Source organism: Cebus imitator, unplaced genomic scaffold, assembly GCF_001604975.1.
Source record: "Cebus imitator isolate Cc_AM_T3 unplaced genomic scaffold, Cebus_imitator-1.0 Scaffold53, whole genome shotgun sequence".
Lineage (NCBI taxonomy): Eukaryota > Metazoa > Chordata > Mammalia > Primates > Cebidae > Cebus > Cebus imitator.
Genome location: NW_016107368.1, coordinates 2,515,193 through 2,539,885, shown reverse-complemented (window position 1 = coordinate 2,539,885; position 24,693 = coordinate 2,515,193). Strand labels below are relative to the sequence as shown.

The following is a 24,693-nucleotide window of genomic DNA, read 5'->3' as shown; positions in this document are numbered from 1 at the left end:
CTCTACTAAAAATACAAAAAAAAAAAAAAAAAAAGAAAGAAAAGAAAAAAGAATTAGCCAGGAGTGGTGGTGGACGTCTGTAATACTAGCTCCTGGGAGGCTGAGGTAGGAGAATTGCTTGAACCCAGGAGGCTGAGATTACAGTGACCCAAGATTGCGCCATTGTACTCCAGCCTGGACAACAAGAATGAAACTCCATCTTAAAGAAACAAAAACAAAACAGCTGGGCGTGGTGGTGGGTGCCTGTAATCCCAGCTACTCGAGAGGCTGAGTCAGGAGAATTGCTTGAACCCTGGAGGTAAAGGTTGCAGTGGGCAGAGATCACATCACTGCACTCCAGCCTGGGTGACAGAGTGAGGCTCTGTCTCCAAAAATAAATAAATAAATAAATAAATGCTTCAGAAATAGAAATATTAATTTTTTAAAACCTACGAAATAAAACACTGTGACAATGAACCATTCTCTCCATTCAGGAATGGTCCCAGATGCCAAAGATATGCTGTCAATTTCCGGGGGTTTCTGTTTTAGCATATACTGCACCATCAGTGAGAAAATCAAAGGAGGTTGCTATATTTCTCAGCATGTAGTTAAGGTGAGCGAAAAACACCTTTTACATAAGGCCAATGTCTTAAACATCTTGCCAGGGGATATTAACCCATGTTTTAAACAATTTTCAAATGTAATTTTAAAAACAAAGAAAGAGGCGCGGCATGGTGGCTCCCACCTGTAATCCCAGCACTTTGGGAGGCTGAGGTGGGCAGATCACAAGGTCAGGAGTTCGAGACCAGCCTGACCAACATGGTGAAACCTCATCTCTACTAAAAATACAAAAATTAGCCGGGCATGGTGGCAGGCACCTGTAATCCCAGTTACTCAGGAGGCTGAGGCAGGAGAATCACTTAAACCGGGGAGGCGGAGGTTGCAGTGAGCTGAGATCATGCTGCTGCACTCCAGCCTGGGTGACAGAGCAAGACTCCATCTCAAAAAAAGAAAGAAAGAAATGAATCAAAAGGAATATAGCTATTTTTCCAATCTTGGGAATACACTGGCCAAAAAAAAAAAAAAGTTCTGTCTGGTATGCAAAAGGTGATTTATAGACACTTTTGGTCAATAAAGCCAAAAGATTTTTGTTGGTAGGATTTGTATCAAACATGAGCAAAACAAAACATATTGTACTTGCAGTTTTCGCAAACACTAGAAGAAACAGTCATAAGAATCGAAATGAAAACTTGTTTTCCTTCCTGCCCTCTCTACCCAGGGAAATAAAACTTCCCACCACAACACTCTCGCTTGGCCAATTTTCAAGTCTGAAGAGGAAGATATTTTACGTAAGCAGGTCAGCTCAAGGCCTCTTGGTGTGTGTCTGTTTCTGATTTGCTTTTGTGTTGTTTTGTGGTGTGTGTGTGTGTTTAAAACAAAACAAAAAGCCTCAATATGAAAACCAGGAAACAGATTTCTGAAACTCAGTTATGGCCCCAAAATAGCTCATGGAAGAAGCTAACAACATGAACAGAAAGTCTGCGATGTGCGTAGAAAATCTGACTCACTGCCGAAGAGAGAAAATCCTGCTATTTCTCACCCAAAAGGCAGGAAATGGTTTGATTATACTGCCCTTCAGAGAACAGCAAAGCCCGGACAATTATGCAGAAGTGAGTCTCTTCCTCCTGGAGACAGCATGTTCTGGGTTAATCTTGGCCCACCACCAGGCTACAGGTCAGGGAAGACACAAAAGACCTTGGCAATATCCTTGATGTGACAATGATGAAGCGACCTCAGTGAGGACAGGCCACGTGGAGGACTTTAGGGAAAACCAAGGACTGTGACCTTATGCTTTTTACTTGCTCTGAAGCTAAGCACAGAAAGCTTAGGACTGGGATGCACAATGCCAGGCTGGGTGCAGTGGCTCACACTTGTAATCCTAGCATTCTGGGAGGCCGAGGCAGGTGGATCACCTGAGGTCAGGAGTTTGAGACCAGCCTGGCAAACATGGCGAAACCCTGTCTCTATTAAAAATACAAAAAATTAGCCAGGCATGATGGCAGGCACCTGTAATGCCAGCTGCTTGGGAGGCTGAGGCAGGAAAATCGCTTGAACCAGGAGGCAGAGGTTGCAGTGAGCCAGGATCATGCCACTGCACTCCAGCTTGGGTGACAGAGCAAGACTTCATCTCAAAAAAAAAAAAAAAAAAAAAAAAAAAAAAAAAAAAAAAAAATAAAAAAAAAAAAAAAAAAAAAAAAAAAAAAAAGAATGGTATGTACAATGCCAGAAATATATATTATCTGGCCCTTTAGAGAAAAAGGTAGTCAACTCCTGCTCCCAAGCCCAGGACCAAAACAGAGGGCAAAAGTAACATCTGAAAGCAGAGACCTCACTCACAGCCAATGAATCCTGGGTTTGCACGCAGTTTTATTGTAACTGTTTTTTGTTTTTGTTTTTGTTTTCTTTTGAGACAGAATTTCACTCTTGTTGCCCAGGCTGGAGTGCAATGGCGTGATCTCAGCTCACGGCAACCTCTGCCTCCCGAGTTCAAGCAATTCTCCTGCCTCAGCCTCCCGAGTAGCTGGGATTATAGGCATGTGCCACCACACCTGGCTAATTTTTTATTTTTTTAGTAGAGACGAGGTTTCTCCATGTTGGTCAGGCTGGTCTTGAACTCCTGACCTCAGGTGACCCACCCACCTCGGCCTCCCAAAGTGCTGGGATTACAGGCATGAGCCACCACACCCGGCCTGCACACAGTTTTAACAGGCAGTACCATCACTACCAACCACATGTTCCTTCTTCTCTTGGCTGCCCCCCAAGACCCACATGCAGGACTCACTTGCTGGAATTCATCGTGTACCCAGAGGGACACTCGGGGAGGCACTTGTTGTTGTGAATGACGTACTGGTAGCAGCTCTGCCTCCGCGAGTTCTTGCATTTGTAGTGCAGGTCCTGGCAGAAGCTGAAGTTCACGCAGCGCCAGTCCTGGAACTGGTAGTATGGGGACGGGCAGGAGTCCACACACCTGCCGTCCAGGTAGTAGTTGCGGCAGGCCGCGCACTTGGTGGGGTCGCCGGGCTCAGAGCAGTTGCCCAAGCACTCACTATGGCAACAGAGGCCTTCCGCGGTGCAGCCGTGTGACTTACAGGCGGTCGGGCAAACTGGAGAGAGAGAGAGGGGAAGAAAAAATAAAACAGCTGGTCAGTGGCTTTGTCTAATTCCTGTCTGCCTATGCAGCAGTTCTGGATCAGACAGTGAAAGCCAAGCAAAATACTAACAATAAAAACGGCTCTTCTACATCATTAGCCATGTGCCAGGGCCATCTATTCACTGGTTTCAGCCTCCAAATGATTGGTGTGCCTGTAAATGTTTCACCACTGCCTGGGGGAGGGGAACAGAGGGGCCCAGATTTATACAGCATTTGCCAATTTCCATGGTGTAAATATTCCTGCGAATGGTGGACTTCAGGCCACCAACATAAAGTTACTAAACACAGAGCTGGCAGGAGATACAGAGTAGCATTTTTCTAAATAGTATTTATAAGTATATACAAAGTATGCCTACTATTGACACAAAAGTAGTAAATAACCTCAACAGCATGAATGACAGGAAAGCATCCTATGATATTGAGAGGTGGAAAATTGAGTATTTATTATTTTTTAAAACCTTTAAACACCTTTAATTTTAAAACCTTTGATTGTTATGTAATTTGTTTAATTGTAGGTTGATGTAATTTTTATGAATATCTATGTTTAACAAGTAGCTCAGAAATGGCCGGGAAATTTCACCATTGGCTCTAGCAAGCCAACTCCAGCATGCCGCTGCAGCCCACACATGAAGTAGATATATTGTTATCTCATTAAAAAAAATACTTTACAAAAAGGGAAACCGAGGCACAGGGAGGTTAAGTAACTTGCCCCCAAACCACTGATTGCTTCGACAGATATCTGCTTGCATTAAGCTAGACACTACAGCCACTATGGGGGAAGAGGTGGCCGCAGATCCTGCCTTTGGGAGCACAAGGTCTAATGGAGGAGACCTGTGAATTACTGAAACATGCAAATGTGGCCAGATGCGGTGGCTCACGCCTGTCATCCCAGCACTTTTGGAGGTCGAGGTGGGTGGATCACCTGAGGTCAGAAGTTTGAGACCGGCCTGGCCACCATGGTGAAACCTCATCTCAACCAAAAATACAAAAATTAGCCAGATATGGTAGTGCATGCCTGTAATCCCAGCTACTTGGGAGGCTGAGGCATGAGAATCACTTGAACCCTGGAGGCGGAGGTTGCAGGGAGAGCTGCGATCATGCCACTGCACTCCAGCCTTGGTGATAGAGCCAGACCTTGTCTCAAAACAAAAACAAAACAAAACCAAAATAAAAGAAAGAAAGCTGGGGAGTGTTCTTTACCCCGAATCCTCAGACTGTGAGTCTCAGCACAGTGGATCCCACTGGGCAAACTCAGGGAACAGAAGTGGCCCCAGAAGCTACATCCATATATGAGCAGCACGGTCCGATGGAACTTTCTGCGATGACAGAAACATTCTCTATCTGGGCCGTCCGACACAGTAGCCACTTCTCCCCTGTGGCTACTGAATGTGGTTAGTACAACTAGGAAATCCGATTTTTTTTTTAATTGTGGTAAAACACACATAGCATAAAATTCACCACTGTAATCATGTTTAAGTGCATAGTTCAGTGGCATTACACACTTTCACATGGCTGTGCAATCATCACCACCACCCATCTCCAGAACTTTCTCATCTTCCCAAACAGAAGCTCTGTCCCCATGAAACACTCACACACACCCTCCTCCCCAGCTCCTGGTACCTCCCATTCTACTTTCTGTCTCTGTGTGTCTGACGACTCTAGAGACCTCCTGTAACTGGAATAATATGCGATTTATTCTTTGTTATTTATTTATTTTGTGATGGAGTCTCACTCTGTCACTCAGGCTGGAGGGCAGTGGTTAGATATCAGTTCATTGCAACCTCCACCTCCCAGGTTCAAGGAATTCTTGTGCCTCAGCTTCTGAGTAGCTGGGATTACAGGTGTCCACCATCACGCCTGGCTACTTTTGTTGTATTTTTAGTAGAGACAGGGTTTCACCATGTTGGCCAGGCTGGTCTCAAACTCCTGACCTCAGGTGATCCGCCGGCCTCGGCCTCCCAAAGTGCTGGGATTACCAGTGTGAGCCACCACGCCTGGCCTAGCTGCACAATTTTACATTCCCATCAACAGTGTACCAGGGTTATAATTTTTACCAAGGAACCAAACTTTTAACTGCGTTTCATTTTAATTTCAGTTTAACATTTTTAAAAAGTTTTAAATTGATACAATAATATTTTACCTATTTATAGAGTACATGTGATATTTTGTCACGTGGATAAAATGTGTAATTATTTCTTTTGTGTGTGTGTGATGGGATCTGGCTCTGTCGCCCAGGCTCTGGGATGCAGTGACGCAATTACTATCCTCAATCTCCTGGGCTCAGGTGATCCTCCCACCTTGGCTTCCTGAGTAGCTGAACTATGGATATGCACCACCATCTCTAGCTAAGTTTTTAATTTTTTGTAGAAACGGGGTCTCCCTATGTTGCCCAGGCTGGTCTTGAACTCCTACCTCCAGCGATCCTCCCACTTCAGCCTCCCAAAGTGCTGGATTACAGGCGTGAGCCACCGTGCCTGACACAGTTCCAATGTTAATTAGCCACAGATGACTACCATCTCCCATACTAGACAGCACAGGCATAGAGAATAAAACCAGACTCCCTACAGGCTTTGTGGGTCTAATCCCTGCCAGTCTTGCTAAACCCTTCTCCCAACCCCAGGCAGCAGCCATGCTGGCTTCCTTTCTGCTCCCCCCACCCACACACACCCAGGCTCAGCCCTGCCTTAGGACCTTGCGTAAGCTGTCCTGGCTGGAGCACCCTGGTCCCTTGTCCCCTCATGACTGGCTCCTTTGCACCCTTCAAGTCTCGACACCTTACACAGACCTTCCCTGACCTCTCCAGCAGAAGTTGCCCCTCCTTCTCAATTCATGAGCTAACACATTATCTCATTACATTTTCCTTATGGCACGTATCACTCTGGAAAATTATCTTGGGGCTGGGAGCAGTGGCTCACGCCTATAATCCCAGCACTTTGGGAAGCTGAGGTGTGCAATTACTTGAGGTCAGGAGTTTGAGACCAGCCTGGCCAACATGGTGAAACCCCATCTCTACTAAAAATACAAAAATTAGTCAGGTGTGGTGGTGCACACCTGTAATCCTAGCTACTTGGGAGGCTGAGGCAGGAGAATCGCTTGAACCCAGGAGGCAAAGGTTGCAGTGAGTCGAGATTGTGCCACTGCACTCCAGCCTGAGCGACAGAGCGAGACTCCATCTCCAAAAGAAAGCGGGGGATTGTTAATAAGAGTCCCTTGTTTCCTTCTTACAGTTGTTGCAAAAAATAAACAGGATGTCAGTAACACATCAGATTCTTTTTGATTCAGACATTTTTAGGCTTGATAGAAATTAGCTACAAGGGGTACCTATAATTATCATAACTATCAACATCATTAGCGCTGGTCTGTCTGTGGGAACCTTCGGATTGAAATTCAATTGAAGGAAGCAATCTACAAAGCAGACAGCAATTATCTGGGGCTCACGGAGTCCCAGCACTCTGGCAAGGACACACACTAGGACAGGAAGGGGCTTGTTTCCTGGGCTGGAGCCACTTCAGAGGGTCATCAATGGCCTTAACAAAACCTCTCAAACACATAAGCCTTCCGGCCTAGACAATGCGAAGAAGAAAAATGATCCGACCATTGCAAATAAGGCCAGAGGCTACGAGACTGCAATCCTGTGTTACAGCCCTGCCTGGCAGGTCCATCTGAGCTCCTTCATTCTCCAGGGTAGGAGCTGGTCAACTTTTTCTGTAAAGGATCACAAGCAAATACTTGAGGCTTTGCAGGACACATGGTGTCTGTTGAAACTACTCAACTCCGCCATGATGCATGATAGCAGCTACAGACTTATGTACGTGAAGAGGGATGGCTGAGTCTAATAAAAGTTTATTTATATATACAAAAAAAAGGATGAATTCATATCTTTTGCAGGGACATGGATGAAGCTGGAAACCATCATTCTCAGCAAACTAACACAGGAACTGAAAACCAAACACCGCATGTTCTCACTCATAAGTGGGGCGGTTGAACAATGAGAACACACGGACACAGGAGGGGAACATCACATACCGGGGCTTTTCATGGAGTGAGGGGCTAGGGGAGGGATAGAATTAGGAGAAATACCTAATGTAGATGATGGGTTGACGGGTGCAGCAAACCACCATGGCACATGTGTACCTATGTAACAAACCTGCACATTCTGCACATGTATCCCACAACTTAAAATATAATAATAAAAAATAAACGAAAGCCAGCAGTAGGCCAGAAAGTTTATCAACCTGCTCTAGTGAAATGTACCTGTAATTGATTTTATTTATTTATTTTTTTTTTTGAGACAGAGTCTTGCTCTGTTGCCCAGGCTGGAGTATGGTGGTGCAATCTCCACTCACTGCAACCTCTGCGTCCCGGAGTTCAAGTGATTTTTCTGACAGCCTCCTGAATAGTTGGGATTACAGTCACCTGTCACCATGCCAGGATAATTTTTGTATTTTTAGTAGAGATGGGGTTTCACTATGTTGGCCAGGCTGGTTTGACTTCAAGTGATCTGCTCACCTTGGCCTCTCAAAGTGATGAGATTATATGTGTGACCCACTACACCTGGCTGATTTTACTATTTCTATTAGGGCCTAGACTCATGGAAATTAGTGCTAATCTATGGACAGATATGCTGCAAATTGTTTTCATCTCAGAGAAAAGATAATCTCAGCTGGGCATGGTGGCACACGCCTGTAATCCCAGAACTTTAGGAGGCTGAGGTGGGCAGATCACTTGATATTGGGAGTTTGAGACCAGCCTGACCAACAGGGAGAAACCCCGTCCCTACTAAAAATAAAAATTAGTTGGGTGTGGTGGTGCATGCCTGTAATCTCAGCTACTCAGGAGGCTGAGGCAGGAGAATCTCTTGAACCCAGGAGGTGGAGTTTACAATGAGCCAAGACTGTGCCACTGCACTCCAGCCTGAAAGGCAGAGTGAGAATCCATCTCAAAAAAAAAAAAAAAAAAAAAGGAAGAAAGAGAGAGACAGGAAAGAAAGAGAAAAAAAAGCCACTCGGGGTGGCCACTGCTGCTGGGAATACTGTGGACCCCTTGGTGGTGACTGAGTGACCCCAGCCTTCTGGAAGAATTGGCAAAACCTGAGCTATCTGAAATAACAAGAAGAAATTGTTGTTGATTTTTAACCTGTAAATTCTCTTAGAATTTGGTTTCCCCGAAATGAGTTATTTGCTTTGCGATGCTTGTTACTCTATCGATTATATTTGAGAAATTGAAGAATAATGTAAAATGCTGAGATGTCACTTGTAACTCTGGCTCTCCTGAGCTGCAACTTGTAACTTTGGCCCTGCTGAGCTGTTCTGGTAAAAACAGGAACTCTGTGAAAGGGACTAACCACATAGCTTGACTGCCAGATAGAGATGACAGCGTGTAATGGGCTTCTCATTGCAGAAAGCCTATACATGGACGTGTAATGGAGAAGCTCATCATCCAGATGCCTTTCCCAGGAAAGGCATATTGATTATGGCCCTGGAAAGGGAATGCGACCCTTATGGAGAGCCTATAAATGGACACATGAGGGGCATCTGTCTCTGTGGTTGAGATAAGGATGTAAAAGTCCTTCTCCCACCGCTCCTCCAGGCCTGCATGGAGGTCCCTCCTCTTGCAGCTTTGTGGTCAGGCTGGTTGTGCTGTGTCAGATTCTGTTCCCCCTGCAGCTGTGAGCCCAATATGTTCTTGCTGACAATCATAAGTTTACATTTAACCTACAATCTTGCTAAGGTGTATGATTTCTGTGCTGAGACACAGAAAGTTATTGTTCTGCTTTTATAATATCACGTTGTGATTGTTGTGCATCAGTTTTGGCAAATGTATTCTTTTTGCATAATTATCACTGAAACGTTGTGTAACCTCGCTCCTCCTCCCCTATTGAAAGAGCATGATAAAAAACTGAGCTTTTCAGGGGAACTTTAGACATCCACAGAGTGGCTTTACATGGTGTCTCCCCTGGCCCAGCTTTAAGGAAAACATTTTCCTTGTCTCTCTCTTTTTGACTGACCCCGTGATCACTTTGAGAGATCTTAAACCCACGTTGATATGTTGGGAGCTGGTCTTTCCAATACACTGCACTTCCTAGCTGAGCAGGAGCCCTCTAAACAGGCGCTGGGTGTTCCCAAGTATTCTTGCTCCTAATGCTGGTTCCTCTCAACACGAATTGTTGGAGAGAACGTGGAAAACTCCACATGAAAATCACGAGCCTGTCGGGTGCAGTGGCTTGAGCATGTCATGGCACTTTGGGAGGCAAACATGGGAGGATCACTTAAGTCCAGTAGTTCAAAATCAGCCTGGGCAAAAATAGCCAGACCCTGTCTCTACAAAAAAAAAAAAAAAAAAAAATTAGCCAGGTGTGATGGCGCATGCCAGTAGTCCCAGCTACTAGGGAGACTGAAACGGAAGGATGGCTTGAGCCCAGGAGTTTGAGGCTGCAGTGAGCTGTGACTGTGCTACTGTACTCCAGCCTGGGTAACAGAGAAAGGCCTTATCTCTAAAAAGAAGAAAGAGACAGAGAAAGGAAAGAGAGAGAAAGGAGGAGGAAAGGAAGGAAGAAGAGAAAGAGAGAAAAGAAAGAAAGAAGGAGGGAAGGAGGGGGAAAAAGAAAAAGAAAGAAAGAGAAGGAAAGAAATAAGGAAAGATAGAGAAAGAAAGAAGAAAGAAAAGGAAGAGAGTGAGAGAAAGAAAAAGAAATGAAAGAAAGAAGAAAAGAGACAGAAAACAAAAGAAAGAAAAAGAGAAAGAAAGGAGAGAGAGAAAAAACAGAGAAAGAAGAAAGACAAAGAGACAGAAAGGAGAAAGAAAGGAAAGAAAAGACACAGAGAGAAAGAAGAAAGAGAAAGAAAACAGAGAAAAAGAAGAAAAGATAGCAGGAAAGAGACAGAGAAAGAAAGAAGAAAGAGAGAGAGAAAGAAGTAAAGAAAAGAAAGAAGGAAAGAAGGGGAAAGTCACAGGCTGCCCAGGTCATAGCCACAAACCAGCGGCTTCTCCTGGTGAGACAGACCGCAAAGTGAAGGCGGTATGAGAGACACGTGTCAGGCAAGATGAGAGCCAGCCCCAGGGGAGGACGGGGTTGACTTTCCTCTAGCTTGTCCCTGACCCGATCCCCCACATTGACACTTATCAAGCCCGAGTGTTGGTTCCTGTCCAGATTCTGGTTTGGGGCAGGGACAGTCAGTAGCCCAGGCTGTGTCTGCCTGGGAAGATGGCAGACTTTCAGGAAAATGCCAAGCCACCCGGGAGCTGACACCGCTTCACACCTGCACGCACGTGCATGCTGTGTGTGTAGGGAACATCTCCCCAGACCTCCTCTCTCCAAAAACGCAAGTTCTGTGTCCATCCATCTTCTCCCCTTCAGAGCTACCTTGAGCTGCTGGTCCCAATTTCCCCTCAATTCTCCCTAAACGTCCCAAAAGCTCCTGGGTGAGTGAATAGAAGTGACCATCGCCTTCCTGAAACATTCACCTGCCAGTGGCTTTTTCACTATACACTGCTGAGAAGATCAGAGACTCAAAGCTAAATAAATCGATGGAGGGAAAAGATCGCTGTCAGAGTTCTCTGGCGGACCCGCCCAAGGCAAAACAAAGTCCCAATGTCCCCACTAAAAGACACCTTCTCCAGACAGAGGGATCCACAGAAACACCAGTTTGCTTCTGGGAGCAAAGTTTCCTTTGCTTTTCGGTTCAAAGCAAAGGAAGGAATGTTGCATTGAGAGGCAAGTGCAATTTGAAGCAGTATATCTGCTCCTTGGAATTACCCTGCAGACAACAGAGGCAATTTACATGTTGATGCCTGGACGGGGATATTCTTTGCCCTGTCAGACCTGAGCCATTTGTGTTTACAAGAGCAAAAGACAGAAAACAACCTAAAGATCCAACATAGGAGACTGGGTAAATAAATTCCTGTGGGTCAGGGAGGGGGAATCAGATGCAGCTGTGGAAACGGAGATTGCTCTGTGCACTGTGAAGCTGGAACCACTACTCAGACAGCATTCACTTGAAAAACATCAAGGTGAACCACGACGTCTACAGAGTCTAATTCGTTTGTGGAGAAGGGAAAGAGACATATACAGCGGGAATACAAAATGGGATGGCTGCTTTGGAAAACAGTTTGGCTATTTCTCTTTCTCCCTCTTTCTTTGGCAATTTTTATTTCTCTCTCCTTTCTTTTGTTCTTTCTCTTTCTTTGATGATTTTTATCTTTCTTTCTTCTCTTTCTTTCTCTTTCTTTCTTTGGTGATTCCTTCCTTCTTTCTTTCCTTCCTTCCTTCTTTCCTTCCTTCCTTCCCTTTCTTTCTCATGTGTTGCCCCAGCAGTCTGTTCTTTCTTTCCTTCTCTCTCTGTCTCTCTTTCTCGTTGTGTGGCCCCAGCTCTAAAGTAGCTGGATTACAGGGATGGGCCAGCCCACTCAGCTCACATTTTTGTAATTTTCTGTAAGGATGGAGTCTCGCTTGGTGCCCAGGCTGGTCTCGAACCTGACCTCAAGCAATCCTCCCACCTTGGCCCCACATTGTGCTCACAGGTGTCAATCACTGTGCCAGGCAGTTTCTTATAAAGTTAAGCATATGGGCCAGGTGCGGTGGCTCACACCTGTAATCCAACACCGTGGGAGGGCAAGGCAGCCAGATCGCCTCAGGAGTTCAAGCCCAGCCTGGCCAACATGGTGAAACCACCTCTCTACTAAAAATACAAAATTAGCCGGGCATGATGGCAGGTAGTCCCAGCTGCTCGGGAGGCTGAAGCTGTAAATCTCTTGAACCCAAGAGGTGGAGATTTCCGTGAGCGCAGATCACTGGGTGCTATTGCACTCCAGCCTGGGCGACAAGAGCGAAACTGGATCTCAAAATAATGATAATAATAAAATAAAATAAAAATAAAGGTAAGCATATGGGCTGGCACAGTGGCTCACACCTGTAATTCCAGCATGCTGGGAGGCAGAGGCCAGAGGATCACATGAGCTTAGGAGTCTCTACTACAAATGTAACACGTAGCCAGGCGTGGTGGTGCACTCCTGTAACGCCAGCTAGTCTGGAGCCTGAGGCAGGGGAATCGCTTGAACTTGGGAGGCAGAGGTTGCAGTGCAATAGAGAGAGACTCGGTCTCAAAAATAAATAAATAAAATAAAAATAAAGTTAAGCATATGCTTCTTATCGTTACCACACAACCTGGAAATCTCATTCCTAGAGTTTTACCCAGGTAAAATGGAAACATGTGTTCATGCAAAAACCTGTACTTGAATGCTGATAATGGCTGCATTCATAATCACTCAGAACCAGAAATAACTCAAATGTCCCTCAGCTGGGGAATGGATAAACTGGCACATCCATACAAGGAATGTCCCTCAACTGGGGAATGGATAAACCGTGGCACATCCATACAAGGAATGTCCCTCAACTGAGGAATGGGTAAACCGTGGCACATCCATACAAGGAAACACCACTCAGCAATAAAAAGAAATTAAATGCTCATCCCATAACAGCACAGATGATTTTTCTTTTTTAAGATGGAATCTCATTGTCACCCAGGCTGGAGTGAAATAGTGCAATCTCAGCTCATTGCAACCTCTGCCTCCTGGGTTCCAGCAATTCTCCTGCCTCAGCCTCCTGAGTAGCTGGGATTACAGGCGCCCACCACCATACTTGACTAACTTTGCTATGTATATACATATATATTTGGTAGAGATGAGGTCTCACAATAATGCCCAGGCTGGTCTCAAACTCCTAGGCCCAAGTGATCTGCTCTCCCCAAGCTCCCAAACTGCTTGGATCATAGGTATAAGCTGTAATGCCCAGCCTGGAAATACATTTTTTAAAAGCCTCTGCTAGACAATAATCTTATTGATCAGTTACATGATTCTATTCCAAATATTCTAATAATGACCGTATAAAACAGCTGACAGCCATCGTTGAGAGCTTTTACAAAGCTTATCTTAAAATCGTCTTTGCCAACTGGGCATGGTGGCTCATGCCCATAATCCCAGCACTTTAGGAGGCTGAGACAGGCAGATCACTTGACATCAGGAGTTTGAGACCAGCCTGGCCAACATGGTGAAACCCCGTCTCTACTAAAAATACAAAAATTAGCCGGGCGTTAATCCCAGCTACTTGGAAGGCTGAGGCAGGAGAATTGCTTGAACCCAGGAGGCGGAGGCTGCAGTCAGTGAAGATGGTGCCGCTGCACTCTAGCCTGGGTGACAGAGAGTGAGCCTGCTACTCAAGAAAAAAAATTCCAAAGTTTTTTTTTTTTTTTTTTTTGAGACGGAGTTTCGCTCCTGTTACCCAGACTGGAGTGCAATGGCGCGATCTCGGCTCACCGCAACCTCCACCTCCCGGGTTCAGGCAATTCCCCTGCCTCAGCCTCCTGAGTAGCTGGGATTACAGGCACGCGCCACCATGCCCAGCTAATTTTTTGTAGTTTTAGTAGAGACGGGGTTTCACCATGTTGACCAGGATGGTCTTGATCTCTTGACCTCGTGATCCACCCGCCTCGGCCTCCCAAAGTGCTGGGATTACAGGCGTGAGCTACCGCGCCCGGCCAATTCCAAAGTTTTGATAGACATAGAAAACTGAGGAACTGTGCAGACTAAGGAGCCAGCAGCATTCAAATGCAAAGTGTGATCCTAGATTGGAACCTTCAACTAGGAAAAAAAAAACCTACGTAAGGCAATATTGAGACAACTGATGAGAATTATAGAAGACATTGGATCAAAAGACTATTAATATTAATTTCCTAATTTTGACCATGATACCAGTACCCTCACTGTATAAGAGAACTAACTTTGTTTTTTCTTCTTTTTTTTTTTTTTTTTCTGAAACTATGTCTCACTCTTCTTGCCCAGGCTGGAGTGCAATTGCATGATCTCGGCTCACTGCAACCTCCACCTGCCAGGTTCAAGAGATTCTCCAGCCTCAGCCTACCGAGTAGCTGGGATTATAGGCCCGCACCACCACACCTGGCTAATTTTTTATTTTTAGTAGAGACGGGGTTTCTCCATGTTGGCCAGGCTGGTCTCGAACTCCCGACCTCAGGTGATCCACATGCCTCAGCCTCCCAAAGTCCTGGGATTACAGGTGTGAACCACTGCACCCGGCCTGAGAACTTTCTTAGGAAATATCCACTGAAGAATTAAGCTATATGTATCACGCCTGCAACTGACTCAAATAGTTCAGGGAAATAAATGTATGTAAGGTGTGTGAATGTATATAGTAGAGAGGTGATAGAACAACTAGTCTAAAAGGTAAACAATTGATCGATCTAGATGTAATCTTGCAATTTTTCTGTAAGCTTGAAACTACATCAAAAACAAAAAGCGACGAATTTATCCAAAGCAAGGTTAAAAGCCAGAAAAACTGCAGCTGAGATGCCGCGCTGTGTTGTTAAATGACTTGCGAACAAAAATGCAGTCACTCTCGACACTTTTTTCTTTGCCTCCCTTTTTAAGTAGAAATCAGTTTGGGTTTTCCTTAATTAAGAAGGTATGTGGTAAAAACAAAACAGAAAACACAGAAACCACCATTACATGATTCCATGGTCCCACATATGGTAATAACATTTTGTTACATTCTTTCCAGAGCCTGTCATTTTAAAAAAAAATGAAAGAAAGAAAAAACACTCAAGATTTATTATTCAAAAATTACTGCTTTCCAGAAATTTCCAAACGGAACAGTTGCGTCATGGGCCTGCTAGTACATTCACCACAGGGCCCCGCAGCTCTCCCTACGAGTGTGAATTTTATAAACTCCTTAAAGTAATTTATTTTGTTTCCATTCAAGGCCTTTCTCTCCCACACTTGTCCCGGACCGTGGCCTCAGAGGTTCAAGTCCCCAGAGCCAAATTCCTCTCCTTGAAATCTAGTAAATGATTTAATGGGGGAGGAGCAGGGGTTGGGGACAGGCAAGGTGGTGAACTTTTGACAGCTGCGTGGTCATCAGCGACGACCGCAGGAGTGCGTGTCCTTGAAAAGAGGAAGCGCCCCTTTCCTTGCCTGACAATACCGCCCAACGCGCGCGGACGCCTTTGGAATCCAACTGCGCAGCTCTTTGGAGACATGCGGCGCATGCAGAGGCTACAAAGGGAACGGTGTCCCAGGGACCTTACCGCTTTGGGAGCCGCAGGCTTGCTCTTTCCAGGACAGAGTGAGTTAGTAAGCCAGCCAGTGAGTGAGTGGGGAGAGGGTGAGTCCCTGTGGACCCTCTGCATGCTGCGGATGTCTTCGGAGAAATACCGCGCACGTAGAGGCCCGGAAAGAGACAGGGTCCCAGGGGCCTCCCAGCTACCTCGCTAGAACAGCCCCAGGATTGGTAGGTTCCAGAGTAGGAATGTGGGAGTGGGTGTGTGTGTGTGTGTGTGTGTGTCCCCATGGTGGGAGTGGGACTGTGTGTGTCCATGATGGGCGTGTGTGTCTGCAAGTGTGTGTGTGTGTGTGTGTGTGTGTGTGTGTGTGTGTGTGTCCCCACGGGGGTGGGGGAGGGAACCCTGGGCAGTCAAGGCTCCGCCCCCTCCGAAGCTAGAGGCCTTCGCGCAGCACAAAGGCTGGGGCACGCTCCGCTCCGGGGAATCCAGGCCGGTCAGTGGCGGCGGCCACAGAGCCGCCCTCGCACTCAGCCAATGGGCGGGCGTGCTGCCGCGGCGCGGGCCCCGCCCCCCGGGTGTGCGGGTGTCTGGGGGCCCAGCTACCCGGACTCGTTCTCTGGCAGTGGCCGCCTTTAGGCGGTTGGGGCCAGAGGAGGGGGCGCCTTGGGAGGGCCCCTCGTGCCTGCAGACCCTGCAGGGCGAGTCTGCCACGGTTGGAACTTTGGAAAAAGCTAGGGAAAAGGAGAAACCGAGCGTGCAAGGGCGCATCAAGCATGCACCGGGGTGGCTGAGGCTGCACGCGGCGCTGGGCGTGTGCCCGGGAGGAGATCGGGTCACTGCGTGGCAGCGCCCGGGACGGCCGAGGGGCGCCCTGACCCCAGGCCTCCCTCGGGAGGGGCCCACAAAGGGGCAGCGGCTCACGAGGGTCACACAGCAAAATTCCCCACATTGCAGGGGGGAGGGTCCGCATCTCTGGACTCCCGGGCCAGTGCATCCTGTATTCTCACCCACCACTCGCCCAGAAAAACGAGAACCATAGTCACAAATACATTCTTAAAATCCACAGGCTACGTTTTTGGGGTGACCTCCAGCCCAGTATTCCCCATGCATTTGAAAACTTGTGTGTCCCCAGTGAATTTGCAGTTCCAGTAAACCAAGCCAGCAAGTGCACATTCTCATTTAACATTCACCCCCATAAATACACATTTTTTTTGGCGGGGGGCAGGGGTTCTCACTGTCGCCCCAGGCTAGAGTGCAGTGGCTGATCATCTCTCACTGCAGCCTCAAATTCCTGGGCTCGAGCCATCCTCCCACTTCAGCCTCCGCAGTAGCTGGGACTACAGGCATACATCACTATGCCTAGCTAATTTTTTTTTTTTTTTTTTTTTTTGTAGACACAGGGACTCGCTATGTTGCACAGGCTGGTCTAGAACTCCTGGCCTCAAGTGATCTCCTGCATCAGCCTCCCAAAGTTTTGGGATTACAGGCATGAGCCTCTGCCCCAGCCTGAATACACTTTAAAATGTGTATTCTGTTTGCAGCACACATGGTCCAATTCATCCGTGAGGTCATAGGTGACCTCAATTATTCAAGCAATATCCCCATTACAGTTGAAGAAACTGAGGCATAGAAGGGTTACTTTGCCAACAACCAGCTCTGCCAGAACTTGAACCCAGATCTCCCAGAGAGACTGGGACAGGGTGTGATATCCTGGAATTTGGCGGGGGGGGGGGGTGTTTGATTTGGTTTGGTGTGTTTTATTTTTTTAACAGGGTCTTGCTCTGTGGCCAAGGCTGGGGTGCAATGGTGCCATCATAGCTCACTGCACTCTAGGACCCTGGGCTCAAGTGATCCTCCCACCTCAGCCTCCTAAGGAGCTAGGACTACAGGAGTATGCACTGTGCACAGCTTTTTTTTTTTTTTCCCCCTTTTTTGTAGGCGTTATTGGTGGTGGTGGGGGTAGGGTCTCTCTATGTTGCTTAGGCTGGTCTCAAACTCCTGGCTTCAAGTAGTCCTCCCACCTTGGCTTCCCGATGTGTTGTGATCACAGGCCTGAGGTTCCCTGCCTGGCTATAACATGGCATTACACTGTGAGTTATGTTTACCTGTTCCTTACCCCAGGCCACCCAGATCTGGCACCCTCTTGGCATTGGAATGCAGAAATGGATGGAGACCCTATCCCTGCCCTTCTAGTATGCACAAGACACATACGCCCCATGAAGGGAAAGATGGTGTCTGTCTTGCTTGTTACGACATCCCAGAGCCATATACACAGTAGGTGCATAATAAATCTTATAGAAAAAATAATGCAATGGGGTGGGGGGTGTTAGGTAACTATTGCTTTATCACAGCAGGGGAGGAACAGTACGTGCAAATGTGTGAATCACTCAGGCTGTGTTCAGAGAACTATAAACAGTTCAGAGTTGATGAAGGGCAAAGTACAGGGTGAGAGGAACAGAAGATTAGACCAGAGAGGAAAGATGGGGAGCCAAGGAGCTTGGACTTTACCCCAATGGAGATGCCAAAGAAAGATGCCAGGCAGAAAGAACATCATCAGATTCATACTTGGGGGTCACTTTTCTGGCTTATGGTAGATGGATGAGGAAGGTGAGAGGCAGAGGAAACAGAGAAGAAGAGGCTGGCTTCTGAAGCCATCAGGGAGGTGGAGTTGTCAGGACTTATCTACTGGATCATGCCCAAGTTTCCACCTGGGGCAACTGGATACGACTCGTGAGAGAAACAGCAAACCGAAAAGACAGGTGCTCAGATGTGGACAATCTGGGTTTGAGGTGTGGAGTTCAAGATATAGAAGCTGCTCTTTGGAGGCTGAGGTGGAAGGACTGCTTGAGCCTAGGAGTTCAAGACCAGCTAGGGCAACATAGCAAGACCTCATCTCTTTTAAAAATAATAATAATTAGCTGGGCATAATGACACACGAGTGTAGTTCCAGCTACTTGGGAGGCTGAGGCAGGAGGATTGCTTGAGCCTAGGAAGTTGAGGCTGCAGTGAGCTAGGATCGTGCCACTGTATTCCAGCCTGTGTAACACAATGAGACCTTGTCTCAAAAACAAAAAACAAAAAAACACCACTTCTACATAAAAAATGGCTGTGTTTGTGATTGCCAAGTCTCTCCTCAAACCACCCCGGCTTGCTCCAGAAAGCTACTTATGGTAAGGTGCAAAAAACCCTGCTTGTTGGAGAAATTTTGGAAGTTTTTTGTTCGTTCGTTTGTTTTTCTCATTCATGTAGGTAATACACATTTTATGCAATTTAGTACAGGAGTAACTTTTTAAAGGTTGTTGAGTTTCAACTTACTTATGTTTCCTGCTTTTTGAGTCCATATACATTTTATAGGCTATTTAGAAATTACTGATAATGAGAGAGTGCGGCTTATGAGAGATAGGCATAGCTGTTCTCTGAGGCAAATTCAGAGCCTCAATTTCTGGTAAAGAGAAACAATCTAAATAAAAGCAACACTTAAATCAGTAAATGAAGTTATTTTTAATATTTCCAAAATTGTTAGTAGAGCTGTCTTTATAATTTTCTATGGATTTAAATGACATCTGTTTTTAATCCCAGAATTTTGGGAGGCCAAGGTGGGCAGATCACCTGAAGTCAGGAGTTCTAGACCAGCCTGGCCAACAGGGTGAAACCCCTTCTCTACTAAAAATACAAAAATTATCCGGGCATGATGGCGCTTGCCTGTAATCCTAGCTACTCTGAAGGCTGAGGCAGGAGAATTACTTGAACCCAGGAGACGGATGTTGCAGTGAGCCGGGATCACACCACTGCACTCTGGCCTGGGCAACCAAGTAAGACTCTGTCTCAATCAATCAATAATAAATTACACCTGTTTTCATTCTTAATTTTATATACAATATTTGTTCTCTCCTCCTCCTTTGTCTTATTCTATTTTATTGATTCTTCCCTCTAAAACAGCACTGTCCAACAAACTTACAGCAGTGATACAATGATAGAAAAGTTCTTTTTTTTTTTTTTTCCGAGATGGAATCTTGCTCTTGTTGCGTAGGCTGGCTAGAGTGCAATGGCGTGATCTCACTCATGACAACCTCCACCTCCCAGGTTGAAGCAATTCTCCTGCCTCAGCCACCCGAGTAGCTGGGATTACAGGCACCCACCACTACACCCAGCTAGTTTTTGTATTTTTAGTAGAGATGGGGTTTCACCACGTTAGCCAGGCTGGTCTTGAACTCCTGACCTCATGATCTGTCTGCCTTAGCTTCATAATGCTAGGATTACAGGCATGAGCCACCACGCTTGGCCCAGTGATGGAAGAGTTTTGTATCTCTACTGTCCAATTCAGTAGTCACTAACCATCCACTGAGCACTGGGAACTTGGCTCCTGTGACTGAGAAAATGAATTTCTAATTTAATTTTCACATGGGTTGGGGCCACCCTAGTGAGCAGCAAAGCTCTAAAAGATCCAGCTTTTTTACTTTGTCAGCTCTATTTGTTTTCTACTCAGTTTGCTTGTGCTAATTTATTATTTCCAATATTCATCGTCTGATTTCTGTGATTTCTCTCTATATTTTTATAATAAAATGTCAAGCAAATTTTCTCTGTAACCATTTAAACTTCTGCCTTTGTCTCCATGACCACATCGTTGTCATCTTAAAATAGTGTATTCTTGCAGCACTCCAACTTAAGACTTATGGGCTGGTTTTTTGGTTTTTTGGTTTTTCTTTTTTCTTTTTTTTGGATGGAGTTTAGCTCTTGTCGCCCAGGCTAGAGTGCAATGGTGCAATCTCGGCTCACTGCAACCTCCGCCTCCCGGGCTCAAGCGATTCTCCTGCCTCAGCCTCCCAAGTAGCTGGGATTACAGGCATGCGCCAACACGCTTGGCTAATTTTTGGTAGAGACAGGGTTTCACCATGTTGGCCAGGCTGGTCTCAAACTCCTGACCTCAGGTGATCTGCCCTCCTTGGCCTCCCAAAGTGCTGGGATTACAGATGTGAACCACCATTCCCAGCCCTTTTGGGGTTTTTTGTTTTTGTTTTTTTGGTTTTTATTTTCTTTTTAGTTATCAAGTGGTAGGAGTCTCTCTTGCATGGTTGTTCAGTTAAGCTTTTAAAAATTAATTTTCAGTTATGCTTACTTGCAGCCAGAGATTACAGCAAATACAATGTCTGCTTTTTTGGAATGCATTGGTTTGGGTTTTTTTTTTTTTTTCTCAGAGTTAACAGATGATTAATTTTTCTAAATATTCCAAGAGCACTTTAAAATGTACATTGTTTGCAGAGTGCAAAGTTCAGTCCTATCTGTTACCACAATCTTATTAACCATGTTATCCAAACTTTTTCTTACCTGTGTCTTATCTATAAGATCAAGGCTGTGTTGGCATCGTCTCTGAGGTTTCTCCTTGTGTTTCCAACAATTTGCTCTCCACAGTTTAATTCTATTCTAGGTGACCCTTAACTCATTAAAGATCATCCCTTCGGATCTAGAACTAGACATACCATTTGATCCAGCAATCCCATTACTGAGTATATACCCAAAGGATTATAAAACATTCAGTTATAAAGACACATGCACACACGTGTTTATTGCAGCGCTGTTCACAATAGCAAAGACTTGGAACCAACCCAAATGCCCACCAAAGATAGACAAAATAAAGAAAACTGTGGCATATATACACCATGGAATACTATGTAGCCACAAAAAAGGATGAATTCTTGTTTTTTGCAGGGACATGGATGAATCTGGAACCATCATTCTCAGCAAACTGACACAAGAACAGAAAAGCAAACACCACATGTTCTCACTCGTAAGTGGGCATTGAACAATGAGAACACATGGACACAGGGAGGGGAACATCACACACCAGGGCCAGTCTGGGGGTGGGGGGCTATGGGAGGGATAGCAGGGGTTGGAGGGATTGGGGAGGGCTACATTAGGAGCAATACCCAATATGGATGACGGGGGGATGGATGCAGCAAACCACCATGGCACGTGTATACCTATGGAACAAACCTGCACGATCTGCACATGTACCCCAGAACTTAAAGTATAATTAAAAAAAAAAAAAAAAAGAAAGAAGAAAAAAAAAGATCATCCCTTCAAACAATGCTAAAGCTCTCCCTCTCTCCCTGAAAATGCCTTGTGCCTTTGAATTCTTGGCTTATTTTTCTCTGTTTAAATTTAGCCACATGTTTAAGTTTTCTGTGTCATTTTTGGAATTAGGCATGACAATTTGACAATTTCCAAGTGGCAGAGAGAGAGAGAACCGCAGCCTCCATGGGAACAAGGAAGTGGGAACAGGATGAGAGAGTTTGGAATTGATCTCCAAGGAGGGTCTGAATTGTAAGGCGAGTTTCCCTGGGGACAGTCTCAACCATAAGAAAGTTCAGCTCACATGACTGATGGCTTTTCAATAACAAGGACATGGTGGTTTTGAATGTGCACAGGTTGACGGTTTCCTGGGAGCTGCTGCGTGCACGAGCTGGCAGAGTCTAGGAACAGGGACAGGGAATGGAGAAAATTTCCTCAACTCCTGAAGGACACAAGTCCACCTGAGGACGTGCTGAATGTCTGCAGGGGCACCATAAAACAGAATCGCAAGTCAGACGGAAATGCACCTATTTCAATTGCCATCGTGACAAAAGGGAGACAACTTGCAGCTTATTTCCTGATTCTGTGGGTTCCTAAAAGCCAGAATGACTGCTCTAATTTCTTTTTTCTTTTTTTTTTGGGCGGGGGAGGGGACAGAGTTTTGTTCTTGTCACCCAGGCTACAGTGCAGTGGTACGATCTTGGCTCACTGCAACCTCCGCCTCCCAGGTTCAAGGAATTCGTCTGCCTTAGCCTCCCAAGTAGCTGGGATTACAGACTCCTCGCTCACTGCAACCTCCACCTCCCAGGTTCAACAATTCTCCTGCCTCAGCCTCCTGAGTAGCAGGGATTACAGGTGCCTACCACCAAGCTCAAGTAATTTTATTTTATTTTGTATTTTTAGTAAAGACAGGGTTTCACCATGTTGGCCAGGCTGGACTTGAAGTCTTGACTTCAGGTGATCGACCCGCCTCAGCCTCCCAATCTGCTGGGTTTACAGCTGTGAGCCACAGCACGCGTCCTGGAATGACTGCTTTATTTTCCACTCTAGAAGTTATGAGAGGCTCTGTGTGTCATCACCATGCCAGGAGCCTCATGGCCTTCTTTACCCAGGGCAGGCACTCCCTGTGTATACACTTCAGACATTGCTATTCTATTAGAAAAAAGCGTGAAGTTCTTTGATTGGGGGTGAGGTCCATTTCTTGCCCATGTGTATTTCAGCAAGAGAAAGCAGTAAGTTTCCCTCTGGATTCTCAGACTTCACTGGCTAATCAGCCCCACTTTGCAGCTCTTTTGTCCATGGGAACAAACAGCCCAGATACCTGGAACTTCCCGGCTCCACGTGGATTTATGCTACTGAGCCCGGGCACCTCTGCGGGGAAAATGTAAGAAGGAAAATAAAGACAAACGATGCTTCCCTATCAGACTGGCTGCTGGATATCATCATGTAAGAAAGATGGGTAGAGCCAGGCACGGTGGCTCACGCCTGTAATCCTAACACTTTGGGATGTCAAGGTGGGCAGATCAGTTGAGGTCAGGAGTTCGAGACCAGCCAACACGATAAAACTCCATCTCTACCAAAAATACAAAAATTATCTGGGCGTGATGGGAAGTGCATGTAATCCTGGCTACTTGGGAGGCTGAGGCAGGAGAATCACTTGAACCCAGGAGGTGGAGGTTACAGTGAGCCAAAATTGTACCACTGCACTCCAGCCTGGGTGACAAAAGTGAAACTCCATCTCAAAAAAAAAAAAAAAGAAAAGTTTACTAGACAGCAAAACACCTCCGGTTGCTAGTCCCATCCTCTAGAATCCTCTAGTGGCCTCTGTCAACAGATCTGAGCTTCTACAGAGTGTCGGCCAGTATCTGAGCTCAAGATACAACCTGATGGTTAGAACAGACTGTTCCACAGCCTAAAGGGTAGACAGACAGATCTCAGCACTGGGCCTGCAAGAACATTTCATTATAAATTGCTACCATGCTCCAAGCAAGTTCACAGGGGGCTGAAATACCTGGGTTGTTAATTTCCTCAGAAGGTTATTCTATAAAAGCCAACATGTTACTTTCTTGCATTGAACAACCAGAGAGCCAAATGCCAACTTTCTGAGTTCTCACCTTCCTTCCTCATCTCTGTTATGCAATCAAGCTACGGAAGAGATGGACAGCCTGCAATACCTGTCAGTCCTACAGCAGCCAGGCCTAAGATGGGGACAGTAGGAGGAATCCAGAGAAATTTTACATTGTCCAAATCTGCTCTCTTGGCCTCCTGCAGTGGCTATCTCATGCCAGTAATCCCAGCACTTTGGGACGCTGTGGCCAGAGGATCAATTGAGGTCAGGAGTTCAAGACCAGCCTGGGCAACATGGCAAGACCTCCCCATCTCTACAAATAATACAAAAGTTAGGAGGGCATTGTGGTGCACACCTATAGTCCCAGCTACTCGGGAGTCTGAGGTAGGAGGATGGATTAGTCAAAGTTGCAGTGGGCTATGATCCCATGACGGCACTGCAGCCTGGGTGACAGAGTGAGACACTGCCTCAGACTCTCCCATCAGACCTGTGAGCCACAGCTTCAATCACCAGCATGTGGAGTGCAAAAAATCATGGCATCAGACAGACCCGAGTTTCAAGCAGACACAGCTACTTCCTGGTCACATGACTTGGCTTTATGTGCCTCAGTTTCCCCATGTGCAGAAGGGAACCACTGCGGCCCCTTGGGCTGACTTGAGTTCTGGAGGAGATGATGCACAAAACATCCCTCACAACTTTATTTCATGGGGAAGACAGGGTTGGATGGGTTCAACCAGGAGTTCCCCACACCTCCCCCTCCCACCCAGGGAGTTGAGAGGCAGAGTCTCATTCTGTAACCCAGGCTGGAGCGTAGTGGGTGCGATCATAACTCACTGCAGCTGCACAGGAGGCAGAAACTGCCCTCCAGGATCCCACAGCTGAGTCCAGGAAGATCACGGCCAGACACTGGTATGTGTGTATTTGCATCTGAATCCACAGTCTCTCCACATTCCCATCAACCCTGCATTCACCTCTTTCCCAAAAGGAAACAACTCAAAAGAGTCATCAAGGAAGGCCGGGTGCGGTGGCTCACGCCTGTCATCCCAGCACTTTGGGAGGACAAGGCGGGTGGATCACTTGCGATCAGCAGTTCAAGACCAACCTGGCCAACAAGGTGAAACCCCATCTCTACTAAAAAATACAAACATTAGCTGGGTGTGGTGGCACACTGTAATCCCTGCGACTTGGGAGGCTGAGGCAGGAGAACTGCTTGAACCCAGGAGGTGGAGGTTTCAGTGAACAGAGATTACACCACTGCACTCCAGTCTGGGCGGCAGAGTGAGACTCCATCTTAA

General features: G+C 46.2%; 1 protein-coding gene across 1 annotated transcript in view; it reads right to left on the bottom strand.

Annotated features, from left to right (window-relative positions):
- INSR (insulin receptor) overlaps positions 1-24,693 on the bottom strand; it is a 159,571-nt gene that overhangs the window by 57,703 nt on the left and 77,175 nt on the right. Inside the window, exon 3 of the mRNA XM_017528197.2 lies at positions 2,822-3,143. Within this exon, the coding sequence (XP_017383686.1) occupies positions 2,822-3,143 (322 nt within the window). The remainder of the gene's footprint in view (positions 1-2,821; positions 3,144-24,693) is intronic.